This window comes from Mastomys coucha, unplaced genomic scaffold, assembly GCF_008632895.1.
Source record: "Mastomys coucha isolate ucsf_1 unplaced genomic scaffold, UCSF_Mcou_1 pScaffold1, whole genome shotgun sequence".
NCBI classification, from domain to species: Eukaryota; Metazoa; Chordata; class Mammalia; order Rodentia; family Muridae; genus Mastomys; species Mastomys coucha.
In genome coordinates, this window is record NW_022196891.1 from 67,592,089 (window position 1) to 67,618,815 (window position 26,727).

Below are 26,727 nucleotides of genomic sequence, written 5' to 3' on the forward strand. Positions count from 1 at the left end.
TGAGAGAAAGAAATAAACACTCTACCGAGTTTTCAAAATCTACAGAGAGCAGACAAATGTACACTTACCTTTTGAAAGTCTAGTTAAGGCACCCTCGTGGCCAATCTCTGCAGTCACTTTATGTTTTAATTTCACAGCTGTTAACAAGTTCTTTCTTATGTCTCCCTAACATCTCCCCTGCTTTGCTTGAATCAACCACAAAGCATCACACAGCCCTTCCCAAATGCCAAGTGCATGATAAGTTAATTTCTTCTTGTTCTGTACTTGACAAGCAGACAGAAAGAAGAAGAAAGAAAAAGAGCCAGCATCTCTTTAAAAAAAAAAAAAACAAAACCATACAAAAATCCTCTTCGTATACTTCAAAGCTTTCGCCCTTCTCCAACACTTAGCGTGTCTTAAAAATAACTTCACCTGCTGTTGGCTGTCAAGACCCAAATCCACTTATACAACCTACCAGTTCTCTTTCCTCTAAGGCAGTGTTAGCATTTGCATATGCAGCATCTCCCAAAGGCTCAGGTGTTGGAGGCCTGGTCCTGAGGTGACTTGATCATGAGAGCCCGAACCGTGTCAAGAATCATCTACTCATAGTCGCTAAATATTACTATATGTATGTTATGTTATAGGATCCATAAATAGATAACCTTGTGAGGAGATGACAAAAATGTAGAGGTTGAACCTAGCTGGAAGAAGTAGGTCTTGGGGGACATGCCCCGGAAGGAAACCCCACCCCCAGTCCCTTCCTCTTCTTTCTTTCCTCCCTCCCTCCCTCTCTCCCCATGCCCCCTTTCCTTGCTTCCTGGCTGCCATAAAGGGAGAAGCCATTCACTATGCCCTTCTGACTTACTGTCCTGCTTTTCCACAGTCCGAAAAGCAATGTCGCCAGTTGACCTTGAACAGAAAGCTTGGCCATAGTTATCTTTCTCAAGTATTTTATCCCAAAGACAAAAAGCCAATGCAGTCTTCACCCCGAGCTTGCTCATATCTGCCTGGGGTAATCCTTGCTTTCTCTATACATCTCAGGGCGCTCACGCTTCTTCAAGACTCTTGTTTAGGAACAAGATTTCCGGCCAGAACCAGAAGGCGGAGAGAAAACCAGAAGCTCTACTCTGACTGGCACACGTTGAAGGCCCTTGCCGATAAAATGGCAGACTCCTCTCCATTCCTTGTGACAGTTTTCCCTCTTGTGGGCAAGACGGTGAACACAGCCCCTCAAGCATCCCATGGAGAGAGGCAGCAGTGATAGATTCCCAGTGAAAATCGTACACACAGGTGTATGTACCTTTGCCCTTTGGCTCCCCATACGTACATGGAGACTCCCATGTTGTAGAGAAATCACAGAACGAACAGAACAGCCGCATGCATCACAGCTGCTCTACCACTTAAAGCTAAGGAACACTGAGACTCGGTCATTTCCATTGCAAAATGGTGCATGTGGGGGGAGGCCCATCGTATTATTAAGAGAATTATAAGGTGTTTGTAGCATGTTTTTTCTCTTTTCTCGCTACTTTGTGGGTTCTTCATGGGTTCCCCTAACCATCCCCTAACATCTTCTCTGGCTCAGCTCAGAGTCTCCTGACTCAAATGCCTTCTCCTCTCCCACCCTCCTCAATCTTTCTTCTGCACCAACCATCTTCTCTGACCTGGCTCTCTGACCCTACTCTTCTCTCTCCTGGACCCTATTCTTCTGCCGCACAGGCCCTTCTCCTCCTGCCTAGTCTCTGCAGGCTTTTCAGATCTCCTTCTGTTCCCAGAAATCTAAGCAGCAACCGACACTGGAGGTCACAAGGTCAAGCAGTTCTAATGGCTAAGCATTCCCAAGGGGCCAGTCAACTAGCAACGGGGGAGCCCCCAGGGCCAGGCGCACAAAGTAAATCACATTACAGCTGTGACTGGCACCTGAGACAGGGTTCTGAAAGCAACCGCATTACTTGAAAACTCTGAGGAAAATTAACAGGGAATTATTGATAAAGGGCAGGGCAGGGTAGAGGGGCATCCCTGAGGACAGAGCAGGTCCCCCGGGGAATCCTCAGCACCCCAAGATCTAGAGAGACAGGATGATGAGAATTTTCAGAACCTAGAGAGAGCAAGAAGTCCATAATGAATTCATAAGAGGTAGTCTCTCTAGGCAGGGAACACGGTAGGAAGGTCTGGTGGCGACCATGGAAAGCTGTCAATCACAGAAACAGAAGGGAACTATCCTTATAGTAGGCACTGAATGTGGAGAGGCGCAGAGTCATGAGAGGCAGCCCATGAGATGCAGGAAGCACCAGGGCATGCCAAGGATGGGTGGGTAGGAGCTGGACGAGAAGGTTGTCGGGGCTGATAGTGGTGAAACCAGCTGAGTAAATCAGCTTACCTCAGGAACTGAGGGAGCTGGTGGGGTTCTGAGGAGGGTAATGGGGTAGCTGAAGTCAGTATGATAAGCGGCTTGGAGGATAGTAACCAAAGGCTTGCTACTAGAGGCTGCTGCAGCATGGGGTGTGTGGGCACACAGCATAGCAAGAGTCGGGACGGGGGCTTGCCAGGTGGACAGGCTACGTGGATCCTCTTCTCCCATTCCAATCCTAGCAAAGATTACTAAGGGAATCCCATTAACAGTCTCTGTCTATGTAGAGAGTAGAAGAGGGGTCAGCAGAGGAAAGGCTAGGAGAGCTGGGAAGGAGCCAGACAGAGAGTATCACAAGAGCAATGGATTCAAGGAAGCTTCAGGAGGACTGAAGGAAGGGCCACATCAAGTGTTGCTCGGAGATCACAGGGGGTGCGGATGGAAAGAGACTTAACGTCAACATCAATGGAGACATTAGCCAAGTGTGGTCTCAGTGCAGAAACTTGGGAGACCCAATTAGAAGGAGCCGAAAAGCTCAAGAGGGTTTCAGAGAGATAGGCAGGAAATGCAATTAGTTAAGAAGCTTAGCAGCAACACGGCAAGACAGGTTGAGGAGCATCTTTCTTTAAGAGGGTGTTAACAGGAAGAAAGAAAGAAAAAAAGAAAGAGAGAGAGAGAGGAGGGAAGGAAGAAGAAAGAGGAAGGGAGAGGGGTGAGTGTGTGTGTGTGTGTGTGTGTGTGTGTGTGAGAGAGAGAGAGAGAGAGAGAGAGAGAGAGAGAGAGAGAAAAGAGAGGAGAGATGAGTTTGAACAACAGCTCAGTAGGTAAAGGGTTTGAACCTGAGTTCAATCCCAAAAATAGACATAAAAGATGCCAGGTGCACATACAGACACACAGACACAGGAAGAGAGAGAGAGAGAGGTGGCAGGGGTAGGGGGAGAGAAAGACAGGAGAGAGAGTGAGAGGGCAAGAGAGGGAGAGAGAATGAGAGAGACAGACAGAGAGCCAGAATCAGACAGAAGCAATAGAAAGTAGTCTCAGGACTCGGGCAGATGATTGCTCACATTTCAGAGAGGCAGCCGAAGACAGGATCCCAAGTGGGGGATTCACTTCAAATTCCAGAGGACAACCTGCCACTAGGGTGGGCGCTGGCCCCTCCCACCCTCGCCTTGATTCCTTCTCCCTTCCTCAGGTTGTTCTTTGGCAGCCTTTGAAGCAGCCAGGCTTTTCCCTGCCAGGGAGCTGGAGCTGTTTGAGGTGGAAATCTGAGTGGGGCTGGTGGAAGGAGGAGGTCAGCACGGGTTTGAGGATCTTGTCCTGATCAAAGCCAAGGATGAAATAATTGCCCGGGTCTGCATCTCACCTGTCCGTTACTGGGGTGACTTTTCTGAAGGGGACAAGAACTAGCAGAACGAAGACCCGGGTCACAAGGAAAAAGCTTGCAGAATCAGAAACATTTTGCTGCTGTCTTCCAGCAGAGATGCAGGTTGGTTTATTCTGCCACTGGACTCTTGAGGAATGGGGCTTATGTAAACATGGGGGCTGGATACACCGGGAGGCCAGGCGCCAGGCGCCAAGGGCTCTCATGGGACCTGGCTTCTTAGCACTTGGAGTTTCGCTTTTCCATTTAGCTTGTCAAATTCTTCTTCATGAACCAAGGTGTCTGACAGGCTTAATTATTTCCTTAGGGGCTTTGTCTTTCCTTCAGTGAACAAAGGCAACTGGGAAGATTCGGGCTTAGCTCTTATCCTAATAAAATTCTTACACATCCACACATTCACGCATGTGCATACACCAAGGCTTGGGTATGACAGCAGGCCGACCAGACACTGCCCTACTATTTGGATGGGGGCTCCAAGTTTAGGAAGAAACCTACCTGTGGCTTCTCCCATCTTCAAAGGTTAATCATGTGCTAACAGTAGCCAATGATCCTATGTACACATCATAGCTATTGGGAGCTGTCGTTTGGGAGAGGGACTTTCTACTTATCCCCTCCAAAAGAAAATATTTTAGGGGGGCCTAGTGGTTTGCATGATCTCATCATCTCACCTACTCTTTGAATGTCACGAATTATCACTGAAACTAACAAATAGGACAGGAGGTGGAATCAGAGGCCGAGGTAATATGCAATTAGGCAAAATGATAACTGTGCAGTCACAGCCCTTAGCTAGGCATCCTCCGCCAGCTGCAGGAAGAAGGGTGGACCCTTTTCAAAGGCAGCCTCCCTGGTGGTGAATCCCACAGCGGTTAGAGGTGCTGGGCTCTCTGAGAGACAGTGAATGCGATCATCTGACTCCCGTTTCTCCATACTCTTCAAAGTAATAGTGAGTCAACAGCTTGTTTTCTGTTAGGATATATATCCTCATGTACTAATGTTACTATGTTAGTTGTTTTGTTAACGTTGTTTCCCGTTCCAAACACTTTCACACGGGGGAGGCATCCCCCATTCAGGGAATGGTTGTATAGGTTGATTGGTCAGTTCATTTGTTTATTCAATCTTAGACCTCTGTTTGCAGAAGGTTCATTCCTACTCCTGGGGAATTTTGTAAAGATTCAAGAAGAAATCAATTAAACTGAACAACTATGCATTGAGCGCTACTATGCGTAAGACAGGGATCAGGGAGTCCTGTTGATTAGTAAGTTGAGGTTCCATTTCCCTACAATTTAATTTTAGTTATTACTGGAGCAGTGCAGGGTGGGGTGAGAAGAGGGAGGGAGGGAGAGGAAGAGGAAGGGTATGTGCCTGTGACAGTGCATGTGTAGAGGTCAGATGACAATTTCGTGAGTTATATCTCCCACCACTCTTACGTGGGTCCTGGGGATTGAACGCAGGTCTTTAGGTTTATACAGCAAGTGTTCTTGCTCACTGAGCTATCTTGCTGGCCCTCATATATAGTCCCTACTAAAATATACTGGACAGATAAATAATTATTACTGATTATCTTAAGGGCTATACAGAATTATGGGCCAAAGAAAGAACAGACAAGGGATGCGACTGCATGCTTACAATGTCAGCACTCAGGAGGCTGAAGCAGGAGGATTGCTGTAGAGTTTGAAGCCATCCTGAGATACATAGCAAGTAACAAGCCAGCCAAGACTATATAGAAAGATCCTGTTCAAATGTATAATATACACTTATTATATTATATATTCATATACATAATATTATATATATTTGTACAATGTCATATATAAATATATACAAATATATAATATTATATATATTATATAATGTATATATATTTAAAAACCCACAAAGCAAAGGAAAGGATAACAGACTTCCACTCTGAAGGTAGGGATGAAATCAGGAATTCCCATTGGGTGTTGATATTTAAAAGAAATCTTGAAAGATGAATAAGAATCTGACAGGCAGAAATGTTAAACTAAACACAGAGCATACTTAATTAATCATAGTTTGATCCTGACTGCTGCCAGCAACTTAGAAAATCTCAAAGTGTTTTGATAAAGGACATAGGCCTTACAGGTCAGCCAACTCTTATTCATCCATCTCCTCTCTACATCATCCCACTTCCTATTCATCCAATCCTTTTCATCTCATCTAATTATGCCATCCCATTATCCCATCTTATCATCCCATCCCACCCCACCCCATCAGTCCATCCCATCACCCCATCCCATCATCCTCCATCATGTCCCATCCCATCATTTCATCCCATAATCCTATCCCATTCCATGCATCCATCCCATCCCACTCCATCATTTTATCCCATCCCATTATATGATCCCATCCCATTCCATCTTCCCATTCCATTCCATCCCATCCCATTCCATCATCCCATTCCATTCCATCCCATCATCCCATCCCATCCCATCCCATCCCATCATCCCATTCCATTCTATCACACCATCCTTTCCCATCCCATCATCCCATCCCATCCCATCATCCTCCATCATGTCCCATCTCACCCCTTCCCCCAATCCTTGAATTCTATATATAATTCTTCCAGTTTGAAGGACTACCTGAAAGAAAACCCAGAATCAAAATCTGGCTTAGCTCCCATCTGTGGTAAGACACAAGAAAGAGCCCACAGAGAGCTTACCATCAGGCCAGAAAACAGGGTACTGCAATAGTGTCTAGGCTGGTTTTCAAAGCCTGGTGTCTTACATGGCCTCTGTGGGCTAAGCAATGACCCTGCCTATTGCCACCCTAGAAGTTGTCTATTAATACTAAAGATCTGTCAGCTACAAACTACATCACCACATCAAGGGCAATCTTTATTTAAGGCTGGTTCCACGATTGCCCTTCCCATGAGTCTCTTGAAGACAGCTAGCCTTACCACTGTACTACCAATATATTGCCTGTTTCTTACACTGCTGTGTATGCTAACTGCCTCACAAACCAGAATGTTCCACAGACACTGAGAATGCCACAAGGGCTACCCTCTTTGCAAAGCTACTCTTTTAAAGCTATTTGAAACTCACTAATGTAAGACTGTTTTGTTTTTGAATAACAAAATTCCATTATATCTAAGAAGCTATAAATGGCTCCTGGACTGGTAAAGTAAAATCCATCATCGTTTAAGCAATTAAATTATTAAGAAAACTCGACAGTTTTGATCTTTCTCTTTTGCTTACCATCTCTTATTTAGCCTCAGAAGGTAGAAGGGCTGATGGCAAATCTTTGCTTTAAAAGTGGCTTTTTAAAGATGGTACCCAATGTTTCATGGCATGAAAGGATTGTAGGTTCACAAATTTTCTTAAAATAGTAGCTTACATCTGTAATCCCAGCACTTAGAAGGCTGAGGGCAAGAGAATGGCTGGGAATATACAAGGGCAGTCTTTCCCCAGCTTTAATCAGATTTTCAGAGATCCTTGATATCCTAGCGAGGGTTAAGACCACTCAATGGCCTTATAGGCCAATGCCTGCCAGGCAGCAGGGACGGAGGGGTTTTCCTTCGCACACACTTTCCCATCTGAGAGTCTTCAGGGCCCTACACAAACTCTAAATCAATTCTCTCTGCATATTTAAGAAGGAGAAAAGTGAAGCTCTGAGTAATGAAAGGCACTTCCTTGCAGAACTGGGTCTAGTCTTGCTTCCCAGGTCCCTGCTTCTTCCTCCATAGGGTAATCCTCTCCCTGGAAGACAATGTTAATTATGTGATATTACCCAAACCTGGCCTAATTGGATTTCTCATCATTAGTGTAAAAGATGCCCTATAAGGCCAGGCCCAGAGAGGATGCTGAGTCTGCCTCTCTACACTCAGCAGTGAGCTTTGGACCACTCTTGGGCTGGGCTTTCCTCAACCAAAATGAATAATGGACAAAGCCGCTGTGGTGATTTGAATGAGAATGGTTCCTACAGGCTCATGTATTTGAATGTTTAGTTCCCGTTTGGTAGAACTGTTTCTCGGAAGTGCAAAATCCCACACCAGTCCCAGTCTCACACTCTCTGACTGCTGCCCCTGAATCAGGATGTAAGTAAGCTCTTGGCTACTGCCCCAGCGTCATGTCTGCCATCATGCTCTCTGCCATAATAATGATGGACTAAACCTCTGAAACGGTAAGCCAGCCCCCCCGCCCCCCCAAATGACATGCTTCCTTCTATAAGGTGTCTTGGTCATGGTGTCTCTTCACAGTAACAGAACACTGACTAACACATCCACCAAGAGAAGAAATAAGCTTAATGGCCTTTCTGATCCAAGCCACTTAAGGATTTTACTTATGAATTCACTTATTTTGATGGTGTTAGGGATCCAACACAGGATCTTTGTAATTTTTTTGGTTTTAGATTTGTTTTATGTGTGTTTTGCCTGCATAATGTTTTGCTTGCATGTCTCTATATATGTATATTACATGTATGCCTGGTATGTGCAGAGGTCACAAGAGGGCACTGGATCTCCCAAATGGCTGTGAGCTACCATGTGGGTACTGGTATGGACTCAGGTTCTCTACAAATACAGTAAGTGCTCTTATCCTCTGAGTAACACAGGATCTTGTATACATTAGCCCCATTTCTGAGCTAGGTCCTCAGCCCTGAAAGAATGTTTTAGCACAGCAAAGGAGAAGATCTAGCCTACCCTACCTTTGTTATCCGGTAACACTGAATACCTATTGTAAACTAAGGATCTTTCCAGGTAGTAGAGATACAACAGTAGACAAAACAGGTGTTCTCCCTGCCTTCACAGCACTTAACGCTAAGAAGATGACATAAAGTTCTATCCTTTGATCAGGAGTGAATTTTCAATCAAGTGGGACTGATTTCAATCAACTGGTCTGTTCATGACAAGAACAGCTCACAGGTGGATGTGTGTCTGCTGCTCTCATCTGTATTATCCAGCCATGGATATTTCCTATTATAGTCAGGTTACTAGGCATTCTTTCCTGTGTCCATCTTGTTGACATCAGAGTCCATCCACTTACAGTATACTCCAAGGTAGGTTGGATTTCTTACAATGCTACTTTCACTTTGGCACATTCAGAGCCAAACCCACCATGGGAAAAATTGCAATGCAAAAATTATACCGAACTCTGAAAAACTACAGAGTATTGATATACTTGCAAATACATCATCCTAAACAAGGAGATAAGATGGATACAACATAAGTTACTGATGACAGAGCAAGTATTAATAGTTTCTCCCTTAGAAAATTATTACTTTATACAAGTATATATTATCTGGTCAATTAGAAAACTTGTTTGAGGGCTGGCCAAATGGCTCAGCAAGTGTCTTAGTTCACTTTCTACTACTGAGACAAAACATCGTGACCAAAAGTAACTTGAGGAACAAAGAGTTTACTTCAGCTCAGGAAGTCAAGGCAAGAGCTTGAGGCAGGAACTGAAATGGGGGTCAAGGAGGGATGCTGCTGACTGGCTTGGCCCATTGGTTTGCTCAGCCTGTTTTTTATACAACTCAGAACCACCTGCCCATTAGGAGCTTGGCTTTACCACATCAACCATTAATCAAGAAAATGCTCATAAGTTTGTCTAGAGGCCAATCTGATAGAGGCAATTTTGGAATTGTGATTCCGTCTCCACAAAGAGGCCTAGGTTTGTGTCAAGCTGGCCGACACCAACCAGTATAGCACTTTCTGTGCAAGGCCTGGTGACTGGAGTTTGAGCCCAGGAACCCACATCAAAGCAGAGAGAACCAACTCCACAAAACTGTGCCCTGACTTCCATGTATGTCCCATCCACATACATACATGTACATCTACTCAATGACAAATTAATGTAAAGAGAACTTAGGTTTGCATCTTATTTCCCTAAACATCTGCTCCATCATAGGAGCAGAAGCCAGAATGAAAGCCTTGGATAGGGGCTGAGTCCTTTAGTTTTTACATTCCCATTGATTTCTACAGAGTGGCATATACTAACATCAGAAAAGAGGGGATGAAAGCAAAGGAAGAAAGAGGAAAAGAAAGGTCAATAGAGCATGAGGCTGCAGTATATGATTTATAAGTCATTAATCCTTGCTGGAAACTCAGTGTCCATTCTAGGCATTCACTGAGACTCACTACGCACCAATGAAATACTGGGGACCTTTTCTGCTCTAAGAAGAGGAATAAAGACTTAATACAGAACTTGCCCATCAAAGAATGTAAAGACTGCCCATAGCTCTATAGCAATGAGAACAAAGGGAGGAGAGATAAACTAACAGAACTAAAAGATAAGCAAGAGAAGCGTGTGGCCGGGATGTAGCTGAAATGATGCCGAAAACCCTTGGAGAAATGCCTGTGTATTTTTGATGCCCGAGGAAAATATACAATGAGCACAAAAGGAGCTGTTTTTATAAAGGCTATCTGAAGTACTAAGTGTAAGACAACTGGGTTCTGATGAAGATAGGACCATGACATTGGGAAGGGAGAAGGGTTGACAGAGGACATACTCTTCCATGAGATCATCAGGACTAAAGGGTGGCTATTTCAGGGCAGGGGACAGCTGAACATATATGAAGAGAGGCAGAGACCCCATTGAGACAGAGCAAAGGAGAACGAACAGCAGCTGAAGCTGAGCACAAAAGGAAGGTGCATCCAGGACAGGCACACTGGCAGTCGTATGAGGATGCTCAAAGGCCCAGGAGGAAAGCCCCAGAATCTCACAGAGGAAGGAGTCTCCCAAGGCAATGAGGATGTAGCATTGACAAGCAGGAGGTGACAGGGGTTAGGGCATTGGTGAGGGGGATTTCTCCCAGAGTGAACAAGGCATCCCAGAGCAGCCCTGGGAGGTAACAGACGCCAGACAGAATGAATGCTCTCCCCCTCTCCTTGTCAGTTCTTTTCATAATGTTCTCCATGCAGAAAATTGGGTGAGTTATTCTTGCTCATGCATATGTATGAGACACTGTAAAGGAAAGTTCTCAAAGCTGGAAGAAATAAAAACATCAAGTCTTCATGAAGCATTACTCATGGTTGGAGTGACAGAACAATTATCTTTGTCAAATGAGCTGTCCAGAAACACCATAGGAGAGTTAGGGAGAAAGCCCTAGGCTGGGCTGCCTTCATGCTGCCGAGATGGGGTTTTCCAGCTTAGCTGGGGTTCCATAAGAAGCCAGATGAGAGGAGATAAGAGCTGGAGGTGGGAGAAGTGCTCATCCAAACAGTCCAGGAAGCCACAGGTAACCACCCTGTCACTTAGGAGATGTCATAAGCAAGGGCTGGTTCAAGCTCCAAGTCTATACCTTCTTCCATGACCTTTTATAAACTTTCATAAGCTTGGGTTCTATCTAGAGCACATCATGAATTGAGAGCAGGGTTTGAGTTGTGAAATTGTGGTGGTTTGGAAGAAGGTGCTATGGTTTGGCTGTGCCCTTAATAGTTCATATATAAAGGCATGGTTCTTAGTAGGACGCTACTGGTTGGTGATGGAATCTTTGAGAAATGGAGTCTTTAAAGAGGCTCCTTAGGTCACTGGCGATGATCCTCACCCATATTCTCTTTATTTATGCTCCCTGGCTCAAGATGTGACCAGTGACTCCAGTGTGTGCCTCAGTCATAAGCAACCTCCACTAGAGGTTGAAACCAATGAAGCCATCTGAAATATACTTCATCTCACTGTGTAAGGAACCTGGGCTGAGTATTTGCTATTGTGACTGAGATTTGACTAGTGCAGAAAGGATGAGTGGTGGTTTGAATAGGGATAGCCCCCATAGACTCATGTGTTTGAATGCTTGGCCCATAGAGAGTGGCAATATTAGGAGGTGTGGCCTTGTTAGAGTAGGTGTAGCCTTGTTGGAGAAAGTGTGTCACTGTAGGGGGTAAGCTTTGAGGTCTCCTATGCTCAAGCTACACCCAGTGTGGTACACAGTCTCCTTCTGCTGCTTGTGGATCAAGACGTAGAACTCTCAGTTCCTTCTCTAGCATCATGTCTGCCTGCATGCTGCCATGCTTCCCACCATGATGATAATGGACTAAACCTCTGAAACTGTAAGCCAGCCCCAATGAAATGTTTCGCTTTATAAGAGTTGCTCTGGTCATGCTGTCTATTCAGAGCAATAAAAACCCTAATTAAGACAGGATACCATGGAGCAGAATCACCCTTGACTCTAGAGGCATAGTATAAAATTCTGAGAGTGTCAAGGGCACTGAAAAATGTTTTGCTTTGGCTTCATAAAACAACAGACTAACTAACGATTAGTGCTTCTACTGCCTCTCATAATGGCATGATCCTACCTTAAAGATCTCAGTTCAGAGTTGTGTGTAATTACACGCCTAAAAATAGTTAATGTTCCAAAGCTTTACATGCTTTCCAGACTGCCAATCTCTGTCCCCTAGGAGCCGTTCCTCCTCCCTTTAGTGAGGATGTTACCACTTCTTCTCCTTAAAATAGATGTCTGCTTCACCTTATCATTAAGTTCCAATTCATCACATCACGATTCCTTTTGCCTCTGCCAAATGACTGAAAGGTTCTATCCACACCCTTCACTGAAGCAGCTCTTTGTACCACCCACCCAGATACCCTCACATCTTCTTCTTCTTCTTCTTCTTTTTTTTTTCTGTCTCCACTCTCCTTGATCCAAACTCCTCATCCTTGCTCTAGGATGGGTGCTCTCTCCTCACCTATTTCTCAGCTTCTCTACAAAAGTTACCTAGGACTTTTTCCTGCTTGATTTTTCATAATTAAAATGTTTTAAGGAGTTCTTGCTAAGCTTACAGGTGCTCTAGTTTCTTGTCTGTTCCTGCAATAAAATACAGTAACCAAGGGCAACTGAGGTGAGAAGGGATGGATCTGACTTATAACTCCAAGTGACATCCAGTACTTTAAGAAGCCACAGTGGCAAGAGTTTGAATCAATTGGTCACATCACAACCACAGTCAAGCACTGGGAGACAAATACAGTCATGGTGATTATTTGCTATTTATCTATCGTTTTCTACTCTTACAGAGATCAAAACCCCAAGCCTAGGGCATGAGGCTGCCTACAGTGGGCTGGTTCTTCACACACGAATTATCAAAACCATTCCTCACCGACATACCCACAGGCAAATCAAGTCATTCAAGACTTGCTCCTTTTGACAATCTAGATTTGCCAAATTGATTGTCAACTCAACACAAACTATAGCCATTTGGGAAGGGGAACCTCACTTATAAGAAAATATCCCCAAAAGACTGGCCTGTGGACAACACTTGGTTGCATTTTCTTTATTGAAGATAGATGTGGGAGGGCCTAGTTCACTATGGGCAGTGCAACCCTGGGGCTGGTGGTCCTCAGTGCTATAGGAAGGCAGACTGAAGGATCCATGAAGAATAAGCCAGTGTCTTCAGTAATAGGGTCTTATCAAACAATTCTGGTGGGCGATCCAAAACAGTAGAAACTGCCTGTTTTGTTTTGGGGACTTCGGTTCTGTTCCTAGAACTTTGGCTAATACAATTAACATATGACATACATTAGTTAAATACATAATAGTGAGTTTTATAAGATTACGACATTTAAATACAAGGATGTGATGGATTCTTATTGTATTCACACATATTCCCATTATTCTTTCTTGTTCCTCTCCTCCTCCCCAATCCCCTCCTCTTCCCCTAAACCCCTCCTCCATCCCAATCCCTTTCTCCTCCTTTCCCTCCTCCTTCTTTTCCTTCCCCTCCCCAATCTCCTTCTCTCTCCTTCTCCTTTTTTTTTTTTTTACTAACCCCATTCTTCTGTTTACATGCCATTTATTTGTTTGCTTTTGTGAATCAGAGACGTTCTCTAGGGTTATTATAGGTACATGAGTAAGAGTTTGTTTTCAGGAGCATGCACATCTTACCAGTGGCTACAACACACTGAAGAAAATGTCTCTTTCTGATCAACCATTATCTACATATAAATCTCCAATAAGGGTTGGGACCCTGGGATGGTTAATTTCAATTATTACTTTTGTTTGTTCGTTCATTTGTTTGTTTTAGGACATGGTTTCTCAGTGTAGCCTTGGCTGTCCTGGAACTCATTCTGTAGACCACACTGGCCTCAAACTCAGAGACCTGCCTGCCTCTGCCTCCCCAGTGCTGGGATTAAAGGAGGAGGAAGACATGCACCGTCAGCACCCGGCTTTCAGGTGTCAGTTTGATCAGATCCAGAACCATCTGAGAAATGAACCCTTAAGCATGGCAGTGGAGGATCATTTTGATTAGGTTACTTGGGGTGGGAAGACTTGGCTACTGTAGGGAACACCATATCCCTGGCTCAGAAAACCCTAAATACTGCATGCAAAGGAATTCAGGTCAGCCAATGTATTCAGCACTCTCTGGCTTTGGACAGCTGCCATGGGGTCCTGCTGTTGTAATTTCTTTGCCATGATGGATTGTATCCTTAAACTGTGATCAACGCTGGAAGGTGTTCGCCCTGACTCCAAATTACTACAGCAACTGGTTGGATAGGAATCCCGATTCTGAGAAGTGTCTGGAAACCAGTGGGGAACAAATAGACCTGGTTTGGTGACTTAAAGAACTGGAGAATTACTGGTTAGCTTCCTGGAGGCTTTCAGTCATGACAAAGTGACTAATGCTAGTCACTTTGTCTAGCATTACCAAAAAAAAAAAAAAAAAAAAAAAAAAAAAAAAAAAAAAAAAAAGAGGGAGGTGTTCAGTGTCTAGTAGCCAAGAATCAATACCACAGGGACTGATGTGTCAAGCGTGTTAACTCCCTCAGACGTAAGAGATTAGGAGCTGATGCCCAGGCAGTCACACTAAAACTCAAAGGCAACGGCTTTCACAGTGTGAGATAAGTAAGCACACAATGGACCTTATTTTTATCCTAGGAACTATGTCATTGGAAGACAGGAAGAATAAGCAACTTCATGATGGAAGTGAAGTCCAAAGTTATCAAGGAGTTAAAGACAAAACAAAACAACAACAACCAAAACCCTCGCACGCTTCGCTTTTCAGGCCTATCTCTGTCTCATTCCATGGCTTCATGTGCGACTCGGGAGCGAGTGTCCTCATGAAGCAGCGCTCGCAGGAAGCCAGGAAGGAGAGGCTACCAGGGTCTGCGGTAGAAATCTGTAGTGACTGACCTCCACAAGCCAGCCATTTGTGTCCCAAGATCTTCTTCCCTCAAAATCCCCCCTTTGAGGTTATCCGTAGGAGAAACTGGTGGGAAATTTGGTGAGAGGGAGTGAAAGAGCAGCCACCATCATCCTCTGGAGATGAATGGTGAGAGAGACAGGAGAATGGCATCATGGTTTTCTCGAGTTGGTTCTTGGAGTTTGTCCTCACTGCTGTGCACTCTGTATCCAGCTCTCCTGCACAACCGCCAAATCTGCTCAACGGCAGTGGGCCAAGGTCCGACATCAGAAGCTTTCCTACAAGCTTAAAGGCATCGCCGCCATGAAGAGCCACAGCCTCCCACAGACGCTGCACTTGGCCCCTCTGCAGTGGAGATCGAGCAGACGCTAGCTCAGGCTCATAGCTGTTCCTAGATATGCTGACTCACGACCCACGGAAGGCAAGGCTGAGGAAAGATTTGGCTCTGACCACTTCTGGACTTTCTAGTTGCAACTCCCACCCAACCTCTGTAAGTCTAAATTCCACAGCAAAGCCCTTACCACATACTCCCGTACTCATCCTGGGGCTCTCACTGAACCCTGAGTCTCAAAAATTCAAAAACCAAGCAGACTCAAATGAACTGTAGTTACCACTGATATGCAGACATGGTATCTTCATTTCTGTACTTAGGCTAAGAAAAATAACACTGCAGAACATGTAAAATAGAATTCAAAGCAATTACTGTAAATATTCTTAAAAGACTAGGAAACACCACAAGCTAAGGCCTGACACAGTTAGTTAGTTAGTTATATAAATAAATGACAACATGATGTAATTTTTTAAGAACCATAAAATGCCACATTATGAGAATAAATATAGCATCTAGAATAGCCTATGAAATTCTAACACTTTTAAAAATAATGTGTGTAAGGGGATATATATACATATACATATATATATACATATACATATATATATATACATATATATATATATTACACACACACACACACACACACACACACACACATTACAGAGCCAGTTCAGTGGAAACAGAAGAATCTCCCACAAATGGGCCAGGGCGATTGGTTATGCATGAGTGATAATATAAACAGCACGGGGCAGAGGAAAGTGGAGGGGGCAGGCAGACTTTGGTTCATCCCTCCCATGAAACCATACTAATCATGCACATGATCCGAAAACATAAAAAAAAAAAAAAAAACTAACATTATAGCATCTCCAAGGGAAAACAGAAATTCTCTGAGTCGGGCATAGATTATTTTTGGTAAATTTGACTTCCATCAAAAATTGAAACTTTAATAAGATATACTGGTGCCTGCCTATAACTACAGTAGTTGGCAGTCCAAGGCAGGAGGATTGCAAGTTTGAGGACAGCCTGGCCTATGACTAAATAAATTAAAGTTAAAATTTGAAACCACAATTAAAAACAAAGTTTTTGTTTGTTTGTTCTTTCATTGAGACAGGATTTCTCTGTGCAGCCATCCCTGGCTGCACTGACACCTGGTCTGTAGACCAGGCTGGCCTCGAACTCAGAGGATGGATCTATCATAAACGTGAAAAGAACTAACTCAATAGTGGAGTGTGGCAGTTAGGGGAAGATGGAATGGGATGAAGGAGGAACAGAGAAAGGCGCAGGTCACTTTAGGGTGACAACAGTGTCTACTGTATTGCCTAAGGTGGTAGTTTCATGAATGTCCAAGTTATTCACCTCAACAATGTTCTCATTTTGTAATGCCCCTCTACCTTAATAAAACCGTTTAAAAGTAAACACCTTGACTGCAGTGTATGAAATGGGAAAGCCCTTCCAATCAAGAACAAGCAAAATTTAAATTCATGACCAAGCCAGGGATGGTTGTGCATGCCTATAATCTAAGTAACTGGGAGGCAGAGGCAGGTGGAGGTCTCTGAGTTTAGGGCTAGCCTGGTCTATATACTGGGTTTCAGGATATTCAGGGCTGCATAGTGTGACCCTGACTCATAAAAAAATAAATCATGAACAGCGTGTGCAAAAACAAAACAATGTTAAACAACCCCCCCCCAAACTAAGCAAAAAAAAAAACCCCACAAAACAAACAAACAAATAAGACTCTCTTCCTGGGGGCTGGAGAGATGACTCAGTGCTAGAAGTACTTGGTGTTCTTCTAGAGAAGTCAGATTTGCAGCATCCCTACCAGACAGTGTTAATCTAGGTACAGGAGATCTGATGCTCTTCTCTAGCCTCCATGGGAACCCATATGCACGTGGGATGCACACACAGATACCACACATTCATAGAAGATGCTTTTTCTTTTATAAAACGCACAACTGTAGCAGTTTGTCTCTTTACGTCTTCTAGTCCCAGCTCTGATGCAATCTATTTCTTAAAGCTTTTTCTCATCAATCAAGAAGAGAATAATTGTTCCCTGTAGAGAATCACCATAACTTATGTTAATTTTCATAGAGTAATGCAATGCATTCATCTACCCACCCACTGCACATGTATTAAGTGCCTCATATGGGCCAGGCACTGGCTTGGCACTACATATGCAAAGGTGAACAGGGAATAGTTCCCCCCTTAAAGAACCTTACACTATAATAAAGGGTGATGAATTAATTAGTCACTTAATAAGCAAAAGCCAAGTTGCAATAACACATTGAAACAACTATTTCAAGGACCCGTATTCAACTTTGTAATCCTCTACTATACACATGCTGCCAAAGCAATCAGTCCCACCATGTGTACTCCTTGGTTGGTGGTTGAGTCCCTGGGAGCTCTGAGGGTACTAGTTAGTTCATATTGTTGTTCGTCCTAAGGGGCTGCAAACCCTTCAGCTCCTTGAGTCCTTTCTCTAACTCCTTCACTGAGGACCCTGTACCCAGTTTAATGGATGGCTGTGACCCTCTACTTCTGTATTAGTCAGGTACAGTCAGAGCCTCTCAGGAGACAGCTATATCAGGCTGGATTGTCCTTCCTTCAATCTCTGCTCCATAGTTAATCTCTGCAACTCCTTCTGTGGGTATTTTGTTCCCCCGATTGCTCTGGCAGCATTTGTATAGTAGAGAATTGCAAAGTCGGTCATCAATGGGAGGAGAGGCCCTTGGCCCTGTGAAGGTTCTGTGCCTCAGTGTAGGGGAATTCCAGGGCCAATAAGTGGGAGAGGGTGGGGTGGCAAGCAGGGGAAGGCAGGAGGCAACAGGGGTTTGTTCTTCTTCCTCTTTTTTTTTTTTTTTGAGGGGAAACTGGGAAAGGAGAAATCATATGGCATGTAAATAAAGAAAATATCTTAAAAAAAAAAAAAAAAGAACCTGTATCCACTCCATCACCAGATGCATGGCAATAATCTGAGGCTAGGCAAAGGCAAACATCTAGCTCTGGGTCTCCAAATTCTCCTCCAGCTGACTACCTTCCTAGTGTAGAAAACGGGAAGGCAGGAGATAGACCTACAGAACCAAGACAGAAGGATGAGGGCCACAGGACAAGGGCAGGCCATGCTTCCCGGGAAAGCTCTGGGACTTGTATGTTGTTATGGTTTTCACCTCTCTAGTGAAAACATACAGGTGACAAGCATCCAACATCTGTGGGAGTCGTACCAATCTAACTGGGAAAGCAACTTCTGAGTGTGTGTCAGCTCAGCTTGCTGTAACAAACACATCCATAAACTGGATGGCTTGCAACATTAATGTTTAATTTCACACAGTTCCAGAGGCTAGGTATCAGTGTCTGATAAAGGTCTGGTTTCTGGTTTAAACAAGGTACCCAAGTGCCCCGTTCTTGTATGGTGATAGGAGCAAGCTAAGAGCCCTCTGGAGCCTCAAACTCCAATCAAAGAGCACCAGTCCCAAACATTACCCTCATGACCTAATTACCTCAGATACCCCCAACCCACACCCAGGGCTATCAGCTTGAGGGTTAAGATCGACAGAGATGAATTTTCGAGGACCATAAGCATTCAGGATACACAGGGTACTGGTGGTCTCATTTGGGGTATTTTGCTTTTTTCACATGACCAAAACCTCTTCATTACGTTCAAATTCTAAAGAGGAAGAAAAGTGGAAGAGACGGCGACTGGGAAATTGGAAGTATAGGGGAAGAGATAACTCAGTTAGCTTGCTTCTCACGATCAATATCTATGCAATTATGGAATTTCAAGTAGCGCAAAAATCAGCACAAATTGAAAAGGCCTCCCAATTACAATGTGGCCATTTGAATTAAATACCATGGAGAAATCCTTCAAACCTCCCCCCAGGGCAATTCATGGCAAGGAAAACTTTTCATCTTAAAGATATTTACGTCTACACGAGTATCAGGTCTCAGAGGGGAAAGGCATTAGTCTTTTATTTAACTTGATCTACACCCACCAGTTCATAAGAGATGGCTCCAGGGGACAGCAAGGGTCCCTGGTGCCCAGCACCCTCCTGAGAGCTGGGCAGGGCTCTTACCTGTAGATAGGGTCCTGCATCACCAGCATCTTGCTCTCATCCCACGTCCACTCCTTTTTCTGCAATAAAAGAAGCTGTACATGAATAAGTTAGGCTTGTCCTCAGGACAGAACCAGGACACGAGGTGTGCTACTAATGCATATGCAAACACACGCATTTCGCTCCTGGCTTTTTCCCTCTAAGAGGCTCAGAGCTGATTGCTTCAAAAGGACAAGTGGAAAATGTCATGTGTCTGGTCTGATCAGTTCTCTCCGAGCACTTTAAGAAAGTGTCTCTCTAGGCACAAGAGGATAGGCAGGGAACCCAGAAGGCCTCATGGGAGCACAGGCAGACTCTAAATTTCCTTAGAGGGATTCAAAAGACAAGAGAAAAAAGAGGCCATATATCAATCCGGAGGTGTAGAAGAAGAGAAATGAAAGAGAGAAGAGGACAAGGATAAAACTTCACATTGTGTGGAGGATGCTGTTAAATGCAAGTGAAATGCAGTCCCAGGATCCTCTGGAAGGGGATGGGGACATATCTTGTATGTCAGTTAAGTTTAACTAGTGCCTTTGCAGTTGTTCATGAAAGGATATTCATTCTGGTTGAGATCCGCTTTCTGTGACAAAGCAGGAAGTCAGCAACCAACCACCTTCCCTCCGGCCTGACTCCCCACCACAGGGACAGAGAGTCCCATTCCACCCTTCCTAGTCTTTGTCATGGATGCATAGAGTTATCCAGGACCCTGGGGAAGACTGGACTCATCTGTGAACAAAAAGACTCGGGAGAGCAGCGGGGAGAACACTGCATTCATGAACGGGGGTCTTTCAGCAGGGTGGAGTTTTAAATAGGAGGCACACGGTGGCTGGCACTCTCAAAACGTGGGGTTTAGAAGCTTTTCAGGAGACTATCAGAAGGCCATGTTGAGGCCCAGAAAGTAGCATCAGAAGAGACAAGCAGCTTTACCAGACACACAAACACACACACTCCACGCATACTTTTTCATTTAAAAATTCTTTTGCTTCAGAATGTAATTTGATGAACTCAACTCTACCCCTTGTCCTCCCTTCCACTTCCTCCCCATCCACTGGTTTTTGGCTCCCGACAGTATGTGTTCTTTTACTCATATCAACCGCGTCCATGTAATGTTGCCTATACTGCGTAGGTATAAGGGTCAGTTATGGGAGCATGAAACTGACTCCCCCTTTCACAATAGCCATCCAATGCCAACAGCTCCTCAGCTAAGGATGGAACTGCATGAAACTCTACCCCATGCATGCAGGGAATGGCCGGCTTGATCTTCTATGAACAGTCACCGTTGTTGACATACACACTCTTAATCCTGGAAGAGGTAACTTCAACCTAATACTAGAGGGAGATTTCGCCCGCTTTACAAGCACTCAGGATTAATCAGCTTAAACAGTTTTACAGACAACAAATTTTCAGTTAGAACTGTAGCTACTGTTTAAAGATTCTCTTTCATAATGGCTACTTACTAGCTCCCAACATTCTGAGTGGCCTGCGTATAACAGCACACAGTGGGGAGACTAATTTTTTAAGAACCCTTTCAAAACACAGCAGGTTCAAAACTTCTTTACACTAAGTCCCACGTTTGCAAACAGCCCTTACTGGACTCATTTTCCAAACTTTTTGCTACCATAGTTGACAATTTTTTTGTGCATATAACACATGTTCCTGCTCCTTTGACGTAGCCTGTGGTCTGATCGGCATTGTAGAAAAACACAGTCCTTTCAGTGTTCTAGTCATGACACCGTGACCCCATCAAGTTCACCCCTCCCTCCTTCATTAGCTGCCTCCTAACCCTGCTGACACACATTGGAGCTCGTTTCCAGTTGAAAAACATAGAGTTTCAAGGTTAAGAGTCCAAATACATGGATCCCTGTTTTCAACACACAAATGTTTACTATAAGTGCTATTTAAAGAGCAACCATATAATATGTTTCTAATGTAATTTGATTTAGAGGTGGTGGATTTTTTTATGTCATGAACATTAAGCCACATCTATAGTCACAATAAATTCTGCTTGCACTTTCAACTCAATCAGCAGTGTTTATAAAGCACCTACTATTTGCTTCCATCGAGCTTTATTTGACTGTCAAAGTTTTTGGTTATAATATTTCTATTTAGATACTAAGTGCTTATGTTTCTACTTCCTACTTTTTTTTTTATCTGTTCAAAGACAGAAGCCAGACATGGTGACAGATGCCTAAAACCCCAAGCATGTAAGAAAACTGAGGCAGGAGGATCATTGACCCCAGAAGTTATAGATCAGCCTGGGCAACATGGTAAGACATGAACTCAAAATGAAAATAAAACACACGAGTATTTGTGACTGCTCATAAAAGTATTTTCATGACTGTCTCCTCAAAAGTCTTTGTCAGGTAACGTTAGCATATCTGGCATCCTGGTGTTAACATCCACTGATTACCTTCTGCTCTTCTGCTAAGAGTGAGATCCTTTTGTCATTTTCACAGCTTCAGAATGACTATTGCAACTACAGAGAAGCTCACTGAGATGTATAGCCCCTTGGGTCTGGTTAATTTCAGTGTAGGATTTTTTTTTTTTAAAATTGGGAAGCCTTTTATAATAAAGTTTATTTATTCTGAGATTTTTCTTCTTCCTTCTATGGCAAATGGCTTTCAGCTGAAAGCCAGAATCTTTAAGCTAGTATCTGACGTGAGAATCGTTGAAAACTTTGTTTTAATGTCACCCCATAGCAATGCCCCAAAAGGGGAAAGAGAAAGACACCGTGTTGCTAAGGGTGGCTTTCCCACGAGCCTCTGGAGACACCTGAGGGCACATCCTGTGTTTACTGCTGTCTGTGCAGTGCTAGCATCCCTTCGAGTTCATGAGGGCAAGAGTGCTTTATGCCTACCTGCAGGTATCCTGCCCCCACTACTGTATGTCTACTCAGTCTCGTTACTCCTGGGCAATGGTGGGAGTCCAGGTTACCACTGACGTCACACGGGGAACAAGGCAGAGGATGAGACACTCATTACCATTCGCAAGGATGGAAGTCCTGGCTCTCAGCCTTCTCTGATGGTATTCTTTTTTTTTTTTTTCCTTTTATTGGATATTTTCTTTATTTACATTTCAAATGTTATCCCCTCTCCAGGTCTTGCCTCTGGAAACCCCCTACACCATCCCCTCTCCCTCCCTCTATGAGGGTGCTCCCCAAGACACCCACCCACTTCTGGCTTCCTACCCTGGCATTCTCCTACACTGGGGAAATCAACCCCCCACTGCTCTTTCCATTGATGTCCAACAAGGCCATTCTTGGCCACATATGTGCCTGGAGCCATGGGTCCCTCCATGTGTACTCTTTGGATGGTGGTCCAGTTCCTGGGAGCTCCGGGGATTCTGGCCAGTTGACACTGTTGCTCACCCCATGGGCTGCAAACCCCCTCAGCTCCTTCAGTCTCTTCTCCAACTCCTCCATCAGGGACCCCACACTCAGTCCAATGGCTGGCTGTAAGCATCTACTTCTGTATTTGTCAGGCTCTGGCAGAGCCTCTCAGGAGACAGCCATATCAGGTTCTGTCAGCAAGCACTTCCTCGCATCCACAATAGCGTTTGGGTTTGGTGACTGTATATGGGAGGGATCCTCAGGTGGGACAGTCTCTGGATGGTCTTTCCTTCGGTCTCTGCTCTACACTTGGTCTCCATGTTTCCTCCTGTGAATATTTTGTTCCCCCTCCTAAGAAGCACTGAAGCATCCACACTTTGGTCTTCCTTCTTCTTGAGCTTCATATGATCTGTGAATTGAATCTTGGGTATTCCAAGCTTATGGGTTAATATCCCCTTATCAGTGAGTGCATAGCATGTGAGTTCTTCTGTGACTGGGTTACCTCACTCAGGATGATATTTTCAAGTTTCTGATGGTATTCTTATAGTGACTGATTCTAGCCCAGCAGTGGGGAAGCTGGGACTCTCCTTAGTCAGGTTGGCTTTGTTTGGGGGGGGGGGGATATGAAGAGCAGTTTTATTCCCTAAGCATTTGCCTAGAAGGATAGTCACACCTAACAATGTTCTGCCTTGCCAAGCTGGCCTTCTCCTTCTCCTCTGGGTAGCAAACAGGCTTGCATGCGCTCCTGTGGCATATTTGGCTTGCCAGCTTCTCAAGCTTCGAGTCTGGAATAGATGAAGCATAAAGAAACCCCGGCCCACACCATTTAATTTCTGGTTTCCAGGTTCTGAGCCCCAGCAATGGCAGATGTTTTCTGTGACCTGCAGCAGGCATTTCTACCCAAAGTGGCTTCGGTGCTGAGAGAGAAATCAGGCACCAGATTATGTTTCTTCCCTGCCCAACAATGCTCCCCCAATGTCAAAGATAACCCTGGGAGGGGCTCTTCTTTGCAGCTCTGAAGAATGCCACCCATCCCTTCATTAAAAGAAAGAAATAGAGGGGAGAAGCATTGCAGAGCAACTCTTTGCCTTTTTTGTCATCCTTGGACAGGGTGGTGGCAAGGCCAGGCTCCAGGCATCTTGTATGAATTTCACGGGGATGAAGCAACACTGGCAGAGACCATAGGAATCAGAAATTTTAATTTTAGGAGCTATCCCCACATCTGCAGAGCATATCCATAGAAGGAAGGCAACCTTTAACAATACCTCCACCTAATTAGTTTCCTTTTCTGAAAATTCCCATTAAAATCTACCCTCTTCTTCATTAAAAAATTTTGCAGTGAGCCTTGGGCGAGTCCAATAAATCCATGAGGAGGGCAAGAACGGCTCCGGGCAATTCAAAGGGTTTGGGAGAGCCTCACCAGGGTTTCCCTCATCCGAGCACCGTAGGCAAACACAGGGTTGTTTTGGCTTTGGTTTTGGTTGTTGTTGTTTTGTTTTGTCTTAAACCCAGTATCTTCCATGTGCCAGGACATCGGAATGGAGGGCTCTGCACTCTCCTCCACCTCCACCTGGTGCTTTTCCTACCCACCTTTTCCAAATAATGCTCCAAAGCATGGATTTCCCAAGGGCAGATGTGGCTCCTGGCTAGCAGCCTGGTCAGGACAGAACTGAGGCTGCAGGGTTCTTAGAACAAAGCTGGCCCGCGGTGCTGGGAACAGCTTACCCCAGGGGGAACCTCACACATGGGGGCGCCTTAACTGAAGAACATGGCGTGGGGGGGGGGTTGTTTCTGCAGCAGAGGGGATTAACCCTAGAGACACCTGCAGCATGTTACCACCCAGCTATATACACAGCTGAACTGAAGAAGTATAAGAATCTCCTTAGTCTGAAATGAACTCTTAACAACTCTACTTGCTTTGCAAGTGTTTTAAAGACAAATAGACAACAACACGAACAGGCTACTTCCTTTTTACTTTTCCAAATGGAAATACTCTTTTCATGGAAAAATATCATCATCACCATCATCATCATCACCACCACCACCACCACCACCACCATCATCATCATCACCGTCATCACCATCATCATCATCACTATCATCACCATCATCATCATCCTCTTCCTCCTCATGAGAGAATGAAATAGGACAAAAGGAGTGGGTTTTGCAAGATTACAAATTAAGGTTAGTTTCAAGCTTAGGCCAGAGAAGTATAACTGAACAGTTGCTTTAGCCAAACTGGTTCCACCATCTTCAGCAAGCCCACATAACTTCCAAGCCGTAGCCAAAGCCAGCCTCCTCCTCCTCCCTCCCATCCTCCTTACATAAATGCTTGAAAATAGGGCTTCCCTTCTTGGTAGCCGTGAGGACATTTTTAGTTCCACTAACTCTCCAGCCTGGCCCAGCTGTGGTCTCAGAGACAGACAGGAAATGAAGACCTAGAGGAGGGGGCATGGGACTCTAACCCGGCAGCCGCAACCCTCTGACCGCCCTCTGGGGACTGGGTGTCCTTCGTGGCATAGGAGGAGCAAGGGACAGGGCTGCCTGTGGCCTCCTTCCCTGCAGACATGTGACATATGGCACCTTCAGGAGGGCAAGCATTAAGAGCAGGAGACAGGCAGGGATTAGCAGAGTCCCCAAAGGTAACTTTTTCCTCTCACTAGCTCTGCAAATGAGGGCCAGCCATGAGTGTGAGGCAGGTACCCGACTCCAGGCAGATACCTAGCCTCTGCCCACGCCATTCTGCGGTCCTGGGGGTATGACTCCTGCCTTTGACTCCTTGTCCCCTGCTTGCCTCCCAGGGCACTGAGCCAAGCGCAAGGTTATTAGCCTAACCACCGCTCTAAACATCTCACCCCACAATCTGGTAGTCATCGTTCCCAGGTGCCACCCCACTGGACCCTCAAGGCCTTTGCCTGGCGCTTGCTTCTTTTCAGACTAGCAGGGTAGCTCAGAAAGGACAAAGAAGGAACCTTTGCCTCATTCTCAGGTGCTCCCTAGCTGCCTTTTTTTAAAAAGTAAAAAAGCAGATTTATTTTATATGTATGAATGTTTTGCCTACATGTATGTATGTATGTATGTATGGATGGATGGATGTGTACCATGTACATGTCTAGTGACCATGGAAGCCAGAAGAGGGGATCAGATCCCCTGGCACTGGAGTTATGGATGGTTATGAGCCATCATGTAGGTACTGGAACAGAACCCAGGTCCTCTGCAAGAGCAACAGTGTTCCTACCTGCTGATCCACCTCTCCAATCACCACCTCCTACTGGCTTTTCTTGTTTTGTTTTGAGACAGTACTTCTTGTAGCCAAGGGTATCCTTGAACTTATACAGAGCTAAGGAGGATCTTAAACTTCTAATCCTCCTTCTTCTGTCTCTAAAAAAAAAAGTTAAGCTTACAGGTCAGTAGGACGACAACTGGTTTGTGTAGTGCTAGAGATCAAATCCAAGGCTTTGCGCATGCGAAGCAGATACTCTACTGACTGACCTACATCTCTAGCCCCTGTGGTTCTATTTAAATGGGCAACAACCGTATAACACTTCCACTTACATATTAAAATCAGCCTCCTACTTTAAAGATGAATGGGGAGGCTCTGGGGGCTAAGGATTCCTCTCTAAGGGTCTTTCACCCTGTGGTAAATAGCCCACCTTACCTTCTGCTTCTAAACACTGTTCTCTTTGTCACTTCTGATAAGGAAATAAAAATGCATCCCTCTCCACCGCCAGGAGAGTGTCACTTCCAACAGAGAGTAGAGATGAATGAAGTGCCCGAACTGGTGCTTTTTGTTTGAAGGCTGCCTGGGGTAAGTACATCCGTGATGCGGAGCCTTCATTCCTTTATGTACTGGATTCATGTCAAACCCTGGGTGGATAGCCCCAGCGTTTTGTCTTTGCCAAAGCTCATGCCAGGAACTATTTTGTGAGATCTGGTTCAGAGGTAGGACTGCTTAGAAAAAAAGGAATGAAGCCGGGCAATGATGGCGCATGCCTTTAATCCCAGCACTTGGGAGGCAGAGGCAGGCAGATTTCTGAGTTCGAGGCCAGCCTGGTCTACAGAGTGAGTTCCAGGACAGCCAGAGCTATACCAGAGAAACCAAAAAACCAGAAAACCGAGATAGAGAGACAGACAGACAGACAGAGAGAGAAAGAGAGAGAGAGAGAGACAGAGAGACAGAGAGAGAGAGA

General features: G+C 44.8%; 1 protein-coding gene across 4 annotated transcripts in view; it reads right to left on the minus strand.

Annotated features, from left to right (window-relative positions):
- Window positions 1-26,727, minus strand: part of LOC116103215 (carboxyl-terminal PDZ ligand of neuronal nitric oxide synthase protein-like) — a 301,440-nt gene that overhangs the window by 59,517 nt on the left and 215,196 nt on the right. For 3 of the 4 annotated variants that reach the window (XM_031388836.1, XM_031388856.1, XM_031388865.1), the window contains one exon: window positions 19,192-19,265. In XM_031388836.1, coding sequence (XP_031244696.1) covers window positions 19,192-19,265 — 74 coding nt within the window. The remainder of the gene's footprint in view (window positions 1-19,191; window positions 19,266-26,727) is intronic. The other variant, XM_031388845.1, reaches the window with a different exon arrangement.